This window comes from Camelina sativa, chromosome 4, assembly GCF_000633955.1.
Source record: "Camelina sativa cultivar DH55 chromosome 4, Cs, whole genome shotgun sequence".
Taxonomy (NCBI): Eukaryota; Viridiplantae; Streptophyta; class Magnoliopsida; order Brassicales; family Brassicaceae; genus Camelina; species Camelina sativa.
This window is the reverse complement of record NC_025688.1, coordinates 15076436-15084573: the sequence shown is the minus strand read 5'-3', so window position 1 is coordinate 15084573 and position 8138 is coordinate 15076436. Positions and strand designations below refer to the sequence as shown.

At 37.0% G+C, this 8138-nt stretch overlaps 3 protein-coding genes across 3 annotated transcripts in view; 2 read left to right on the top strand and 1 right to left on the bottom strand.

Moving 5' to 3' along the window:
- LOC104780626 (betaine aldehyde dehydrogenase 2, mitochondrial) overlaps positions 1 to 728 on the top strand; it is a 5599-nt gene extending 4871 nt beyond the window's left edge. Inside the window, exons 14-15 of the mRNA XM_010505136.2 lie at positions 216 to 322; positions 497 to 728. Of these exons, the coding sequence (XP_010503438.1) occupies positions 216 to 322; positions 497 to 587 (198 nt within the window). The 3' untranslated portion in view covers positions 588 to 728. The remainder of the gene's footprint in view (positions 1 to 215; positions 323 to 496) is intronic.
- LOC104780628 (E2F transcription factor-like E2FE) lies at positions 710 to 3508 on the bottom strand. Its single transcript, XM_010505137.2, has 11 exons — positions 3078 to 3508; positions 2918 to 2985; positions 2783 to 2835; positions 2634 to 2711; positions 2474 to 2527; positions 2280 to 2391; positions 1993 to 2060; positions 1824 to 1896; positions 1652 to 1713; positions 1157 to 1559; positions 710 to 1073 (listed from the first exon to the last, which is right to left on the bottom strand). The coding sequence occupies exons 1-11, from the start codon at positions 3215 to 3217 to the stop codon at positions 973 to 975; spliced, it is 1212 nt and encodes a 403-aa protein (XP_010503439.1). The 5' UTR covers positions 3218 to 3508; the 3' UTR covers positions 710 to 972.
- On the top strand, positions 4179 to 7221 carry LOC104780625 (anaphase-promoting complex subunit 8-like). Its single transcript, XM_010505135.2, has 4 exons — positions 4179 to 4374; positions 4823 to 5135; positions 5549 to 6799; positions 6908 to 7221. The coding sequence occupies exons 1-4, from the start codon at positions 4289 to 4291 to the stop codon at positions 6995 to 6997; spliced, it is 1740 nt and encodes a 579-aa protein (XP_010503437.1). The 5' UTR covers positions 4179 to 4288; the 3' UTR covers positions 6998 to 7221.

The window sequence follows — 8138 nt, the reverse complement described above, 5'->3', positions numbered from 1 at the left end:
GTAGAACTTCACTGATGATGTATTAAATCTTATGCCTGACTTTATTTGTATTTTGCAGATATGGATTAGCCGGTGCAGTATTATCAAATGATCTGGAGCGGTGTGATCGTGTTAGTAAGGTGTGTATTTACTATCAAAAATAAGAATCAGTAACTGCACGGATCTCATGATTAAACTTCATCTCTTAAGTTAAATCGTAATCATTGCGTTTTCAGGCTTTCCAGGCGGGAATAGTATGGGTCAACTGCTCTCAGCCATGCTTCTGCCAAGCTCCGTGGGGTGGAACCAAACGCAGTGGATTTGGCCGTGAATTAGGAGAATGGTAAGTCTCTTTCTTTTGCTATAAATGTGAAAAGATTACCAGAACATTCAAAACAATAGCTCCCTCTGCAATTAGATGGAATTGTATCCATAGTCACTTAAACCTTGTTAGTTACAAAATTTGGTTATATTTTTGACTTGGTGTTGAAATTGAAACATATTTGCTTCATTGCAGGGGACTTGAGAACTACTTGAGTGTGAAGCAGGTGACTCAGTATATCTCTGATGAACCATGGGGATGGTACAAACCTCCTTCCAAGCTCTGAGACAAACACTACTTCCTATTATTTCCTTAGAACATGTACTAATGAGTGTATTATACCAATAAAAGCAAGAGACCCTTGAGAAATGGAATTGCTACTTTAATAAATTCTACAAAAATGGAAAATAAGATGAGATGTGATATTTATTTTTGTTTCTTTTAAAACGATATACCATACATCTTTGAAAAACTGGCATCATAATCAAGCAAGAGATGAGCAGTAACTTCAGAAGGCAAAGAGGGTATGCAATCTGTGAATTAATATCGGATTCTTGCAGTTACAATTGTGTGGAGAAACTAAACCACAGTGATCAAAAGAAACGACTCTTGAAGCTCTATACGAATGATGATGTTCAAAGGTAAGAGAAGAAGAAGAAGAAGATAAAGATCTAACGGTGCTGTGATGCATTAGGCAATGGATTCTTCTGGATGACTTCGCTGTACCATGTGTTCCAAGCATCCATGTAATGGGAAAATAAGTCTTTCAAAACTGAAATTGGTTAAGAACAGAGTTAATTTCATTGTGTTCGTTTTATAGAAAACTATCAAATGGATGTGTGAATAAACATGCACCTTGGTTTTGGTAAGAGGGATGGTGATCCGAAACCAGATTCTCAACATCAAAAGCTCTCCTAGAGTTGTCCTCCAAAACAGCTGTTGGATATGTACCAGTGCCTGGAGCAAAAGGACCAAACTGGTAACCTGTTGATCCATGTCTTGATTCATAAACATCAAAGCTTTTATTATAAGAACTCTCTGCTGTTGAGTGTTTTTTCATCTTTAGCCTTCTCTCTGTAGCATTATCTTGGGACGAAGATGATGATTTACTTCTTTTGACATTGACATTTGTCAGATCAGTTCCAAAAGCTCTTTTTCTCGACTCCATTTGCAGCAAATCGCTGCTCAGTGTGAAAGTAGGTTCACCATTGTATCCCAACCACTTAAAAGCTGGTTTTCGAGAATCTAAGGTGTGAGTCTGTCCCCATAGAAGATAGCAGTTAGACTAATTAACAGCTACATAACATAGATGGTTTGTAAACGCTGCAGCTATGAAAGTTCTTGGTTTACCTTCTCGATGAGATTCATAGATGACAAGACATTCGCAATATCATAAAGTCGCCTCACTTTTGCTGCATAAAAGCAATTAATGTGTCATCAAACACAGATCAATTTGTTTCAAGCGAGTATGCAACATAACAAAAAAAGAGTAGTCCAAAAGTCACAAGATGAAGATAATTACTTCGCATTATTGATGTATTGTGGGCATCACCAAGCAGTAATTTTGCAGCCTCGTCAAGGGAGATGATCCTAGCCTAAACAGTTGAACACATTTAAAACAAAATATTTAGTAACATTGGTGCAAAACACTTTTAGTTGATAAATTGAAATCATTGAACTTTCTCACTTACTTCAGAGCAAATAAAGAGCTTGATAAAGTTCTGCGTAAGCAGTCCTAAAGATTTCTCTCGTCGGTTATCTATCACACATAACCAACCAACAAAAATGTCAAGGAATCCACATTATTATTTCTCACAACTCATATCTGTTCGTTTGACATAAAAGTCCAGTTCCACTTTATTATATATATGACAAGAAGGCTGATGATTCTAACCTAGAACTTGGCACATCAGTAAACGTAATTGCAATTGAACTAAACCCCAAACACACGATAAGTACAACACATAAAAAGCAGTACCTAATTTTGGCGAATCTGAAGATTGGGGAAGAGAGCCAGGTTTTGAACTATCGGTCTGGCTACTAGAATGAGGCTGAGAAGACTCTTCGTCATCATCCTCATCATCAGATCCCTGAAAGTACGGAACTTTAAGCATTAGAATCTCTGAAAGACAAAAAGTAGATCAAAAGAAACCTAAATCCAAAGTCACTTACTTTAACATTCTCATTGACATAGAAACGGTGAAAAGTGTCCTTAACCGCCTCCTCCTGCATCAGGAACACTTCCTATGAGTATATATGCAAATCAAATTGCCACAACTTACACAAAATTGAGATTGAATCCAAATACAAACAAACGAAGATAAGAACTCACTTGAAGCTCCTTCAAAGCTGCTGGAATTGCGGCAAACCCTTTCCACGTATACTGATTCTTTGCTCTTCTTGTTAAAACCTAAATTAGACCAAACTCTTTTCTAAGCAAAAACATAACAACACAGAGATTTAAGAAAATTAAAATCTCACCCCAACACTCTCGAGAACATTAACAATATCATAGATTCGTCGTCTCTCGACTCCTGAAACAAACCCCAAAATCAACAACAAATTAAAAGATGTAATTCAAAAATTCAAAAACACACACACAAAGTGGGGCAATACCTAATTTGAAGGCAGCGTCGTCAAGCCCAATCGTGTCAATCCCATCTCGATTATACAAAGCTAAGAAACTGAGAGAAACAAATTAAAAAATCAGACCAAACTCAAAAAAAAAAAAAAAAAAAACTTGATGGGTTTTGTAAAAAAAAAAAAAGGAACAAACTTGGTACAAAGAAGACCCAAAGACTTCTGTTTCCGACTATAAGAATGGTGTAACTGTAAATAAGAAGAAGATTCCGGCATGTAAACAGGTGAAGAAGAAGTAATCGGCACAATGGATCTTTCCGGCGGTAGATCTGACATGATTGGCGGAACCAATGGATGGGATTGAGAATTTGAGAAATTTGTTGGAAAATTTTGGAGGGATTTTAAAAACGCAAAAGAAAGAATGGGGGGAAGAATTTGGGAAGGTACGTTAAAAAAGCTTGAGCGCCAATTTGAATTCTTTGGCTCCTCTCCTTCCTTCGTACATTTTTACTCTCACTCCTCCCAAAATTTTTGGTAAAGCTGAAACCTTTACGGTTTTCTTCTCGGTTCAGTTCTGAATCTTTTCGATTTGTTTGGTCGGTTATGAAAATTTCTTACCATATGTTTCGGATTCTGTTCCAACTTTTCTCATTTCTATATCCCATAATTAGATTAGATGCATTGAAATAACACATTTTGAATCCAATATTATATGGTAACAATATATAAACTATCTCTTTTTGGATGAATTTTTTCTCTTTTGAATTCGAAAGTAAAGTACTTGTAAGGGGTTTTGGTTATTGTACAATTTGGTCTAAATTTCGGTTTTGGTTTGATCTGGTTTTTGGAAAGTTTAAACCTTTTGATTTGTACTTTTGTAGTCAAATTCAGTCGGTTAAATTCAAGTAGCTTACTTGCATAAGCAAAATCAGGGTCTATGTTTGACTAATTATATTACCATTAATTCAAAAATTTAGATTGACCAATAACAAAAAGTTGTTTTGTCCTCCTCCATTAGTTAACTAAAAGATTATTTATTTATATAGGTTTTTGGATACTTATTTTATTTTAATATTCTACACTTTTTCAATAATCCAGTGATATGATACCTAAACTAAAATGCAATGTGACAAAATTTGTGGATATAAAATAGATATGATATTAAAATTAGTTTTATCTAAAGAAAAGCAAATTTTGAATATTGTGTGTGTGTGTTTGTTTGTTTAATGGGCCTATTTAAAGCCCTAAGTTAATAAATGAGCCCAATAGACAAGTTCTCTCTCACTGTAAATTTCAAAATAGTTAAGATTGGAGGGAGCGATTGTTTCTGAAATCTCTCCTCCACGACGAAGAAGAGATTCTTCGATTCTTTTGAGGACTACTTAACACTGTCTCTCTCCTTCTGCTATGGTCTCTAAAGAGAGTTGCCGCAACGAGATCCGTGCGGCTATCCGACAACTTAGCGACCGCTGTTTATACTCCGCCGCAAAGTGGTTCGTTTCCTTAAAAACCCTAATCTTATGCAATCTCGAACTCGCTACTCCACTTGCTCGATTTTAAAATTGATTTTTTCGGTATCTTTGTGGTTTTGCTCTGTTTTTTATTAACCCTGGGAAAATTTTAAGTGAACGGTTGCCAATTTTTGGTTAAGCAGAATCGTTGATTCGAATTTCACTGTTGTTGCGAATTTGGTATTGGATACATTCCAATTCGGATTAATTTTGACCTACGGGTTTGTGGGTTTTGTGTTCTGGTATGTTTGAGGTCAACCCTGATTGAAAAATGTGTTCTTTATAATGTGAAATTCTGATTTCGGTTCATTCTCGTTTGTGAATTATGAGTTTAAAGTTTTGGTTTTTAGTACTGGCATAGTAATGCAAATGGTGGTGAACTATTTAGCCAGTTCTATATCTGACACCTCCTTGGGTTTCAAAATTGCAGGGCAGGAGAGCAGCTTGTGGGGATAGAGCAAGACCCTTCTAATTTTACACCTTCGAATACGAGGTTCCAGCGAGGAAGCTCAAGTATCCGTAGAAGGTTCAGCACCAATGAATCTATTTCAACACCCCAACCTTCCGTTGGCTTCTCTCAAGCAGCTACTCCTCTCCCGGAAGAAGATGAAACCATTGATGGTGACCTTTACCTTTTAGCAAAGTCCTACTTCGATTGTCGAGAGTACAGACGGGCTTCCCATGTGCTTCGTGATCAAACGAGCAAAAAATCGGTGTTCTTGCATTTCTATGCCCTTTATCTGGTATGTTCTGTGTCTCTGTCACTTTCTTCTGGTTTAGCTAGAGCTTCTATATCTAAAATAGAATGATGACTTGTTAGAAGGTGGTAACAATGGCTTTTTGAGGGTTTTTTTGGCCTTCCTAATATATGCAATATTTGACGTTAGTACATACTTACAGGATTGAGCCTCTGACTCACAATTCTGTTGATAGTCGCTGTTCTGTTTTATTGGATACAAGAGATATTAGGGTATGCAACTGATTATAATAAAAATACTTAAATGAGTGAAACTTAGTTTTCGTCCTGTTTGAAGACTATAATGTGTAAACGTTTGTGGCAATTACTTATTGAGAGGTTGTTTTATCCCAGCCTATTTACACCAAAACAGATAGTACTCTATGATAAGTCATTCACTTTGTTATCGTTTCAATGAAGGCTGGAGAAAAACGGAAAGAGGAAGAAATGATAGAACTTGAAGGTCCTTTGGGTAAGAGTGATGCAATAAACCGTGAACTGGTATCTTTGGAGAGGGACTTATCAGCTCTGAGGAGGACAGGAGCAATTGACTCTTTTGGATTATACTTGTATGGTGTGGTTCTTAAAGAAAAAGGAAATGAAACTCTTGCTATTGCAAGCCTCGTGGAATCTGTGAACAGCTATCCATGGAACTGGAGTGCCTGGTCAGAGCTGCAGTCTCTGTGTACTTCGATCGAAACCTTGGATAGGCTTAATCTAAACAACCACTGGATGAAAGATTTTTTTCTTGGCTATGCTTATCAAGAACTCAGAATGCACACTGAGTCTTTGGCGAAGTACGATTATCTGCAAGGTATTTTCAGCTTTAGCAATTACATCCAAGCTCAAACTGCAAAAGCTCAGTATAGTCTTAGGGAATTTGACCAGGTTGAAATCATGTTTGAAGAACTTCTGAGAAACGATCCCTATCGGGTGGAAGATATGGATTTGTATTCTAATGTTCTGTATGCAAAAGAAGCATGTGCTGCGCTGAGTTACCTTGCACACAAGGTGTTTTTGACTGATAAATACAGACCTGAGTCTTGCTGCATTATTGGCAACTACTACAGTTTAAAAGGGCAGCATGAGAAAGCAGTTATGTACTTCCGGAGAGCTTTGAAACTGAGCAAGAAGTATTTATCTGCGTGGACTCTTATGGGCCATGAATATGTCGAGATGAAGAACACTCCTGCTGCCATTGATGCATATCGACGAGCTGTTGATATAAACCCTTCTGATTACCGAGCTTGGTATGGGTTAGGACAAGCATATGAGATGATGGGGATGCCTTTCTATGCACTTCATTATTTTCGCAAATCTATATTCTTTCTTCCAAACGATTCTCGGTTGTGGATAGCTATGGCTAAATGTTATCAAACCGAACAGCTTTACATGCTTGAAGAGGCCATCAAGTGTTACAAAAGAGCTGTGAACTGTACCGACACGGAAGGAATAGCTCTTAATCAGCTGGCAAAGCTTCACCAGAAGCTTGGACGAAATGAAGAAGCTGCGTTTTACTTTGAGAAGGATTTAGAGAGAATGGATGCTGAAGGGTTAGAAGGACCAAACATGTTTGAGGCTTTGGTATTTCTTGCTACACATTTCAAAAATCACAAGAAATTTGAAGAAGCAGAAGTCTATTGCACCCGTCTTCTTGATTATAGTGGCCCTGTAAGTTTTCTGCTCCAGTTTTCTCCATGTGTAAACCACTTAGTTTACAAGGATCTGAGTTGTATCCTGATATACTTTAGTCTGACGAGAATGCATTAATGTTTTCAGGAAAAAGAAAAGGCAAAGAGCTTACTAAGAGGGATAAGAATGGCGCAAACCGGTTTTCCTTCGATGGATCTGGAGCATTTTCCTATTTAGCAGTATTGTACCCAATACTCTAAAGCTCTTTGAGAGAGAATGGCTCCCATCATGTACACTAGAAACCTCTCTGTACACCATAAATTATCTATGCATCAGTTATGTCACAGCAGATTCTGGCTGTTTTGTAAGTTTGCAACCTAATTCTAGATTACAAATTTCATCAACATGACTCTTGTGACCATTGGTTCATTCAAAGTTCCTTTTCTATTTTGTTTCACTGACACATTTAGAATTTGAACTTTCTTATGGAACATTGTTTTTGTACTTTCAAAGTCCCTTATCAAATTGTTGGTTCAGAATTCGTCTTTGTCCACTGAATTGTGAAAACGTTATGACATATTGAAGAAAGCAAGTGCTTATTACTCTTAGATGAGATTGAAGTTAAAGCTGCCAAAAGAGCAATAGTTATTTTCAGCTTAAAAAGTGACAACATAAGCCCAGCATTAATAAGTCTTCAGCTGGAGGATACATCAACAATATGAAACTGACAAATGAGGTTTATATCACAGGAGATTCAATTCCATAAAACAATACGACGAAGCTGGGGAATGCAAGCAAAGGTCTTGGAAGATAATGATGCTTGTTTTCAGTATTTAGGATCAGTGAAGAACTTGTTGATTCCAGGCATGATTTCAGGATGCTTGTTGCGAACAAACTTCCTGAGGAAATTTTCCTTATACCTCTCTCCCTCTGCAAAGTTATCCAAAATTCCAGCAGCCCTGTTCTCCTTGGTGCATCTGGAGACGACGATTCAACAAACAAAACACTTTATTAGAACACTCTATCAAGAAAAACAAACAAACCCCAACGTACAAGTAACTTGAAAATAGCTTGAAGGTTGTTTTTGTGCCATAACAAAGAAGATGATCGATGGCAGTAACATAAAAAAAAATCCGAAATGGATCCAATCATCGTAAGTCTTAACGAATCCTTTAATGAATATTTAAAGTCTATGAATGATCTGCCAAAGTAATGATTCTTCCTATTCATAGAACTGAGGGCCAAGTAAGCATTTCGACTATATATTATCTTTGATAAAACGACCTCTTTAACTAATAGCAAGAAACATGAGGGTCCCCAAACACTTATACTGAAGGTTGCTTTGTGCCATCACAAGGATATATGATCACATAAATGT

What these genes read in the sequence shown, in the direction of transcription:
- LOC104780628 (XM_010505137.2), bottom strand. Translation starts at nt 3,217, where the DNA reads ATGTCAGATCTACCGCCGGAAAGATCCATTGTGCCGATTACTTCTTCT. An exon ending in CGACGCTGCCTTCAAATTAG is followed by an intron (nt 2,836 to 2,917) that starts GTATTGCCCCAC and finishes GGTTTGTTTCAG; the next exon opens with GAGTCGAGAGACGACGAATC. An exon ending in TCCCTCTTACCAAAACCAAG is followed by an intron (nt 1,074 to 1,156) that starts GTGCATGTTTAT and finishes AACCAATTTCAG; the next exon opens with TTTTGAAAGACTTATTTTCC.
- LOC104780625 (XM_010505135.2), top strand. Translation starts at nt 4,289, where the DNA reads ATGGTCTCTAAAGAGAGTTGCCGCAACGAGATCCGTGCGGCTATCCGA. An exon ending in TTATACTCCGCCGCAAAGTG is followed by an intron (nt 4,375 to 4,822) that starts GTTCGTTTCCTT and finishes TCAAAATTGCAG; the next exon opens with GGCAGGAGAGCAGCTTGTGG. An exon ending in ATTTCTATGCCCTTTATCTG is followed by an intron (nt 5,136 to 5,548) that starts GTATGTTCTGTG and finishes GTTTCAATGAAG; the next exon opens with GCTGGAGAAAAACGGAAAGA.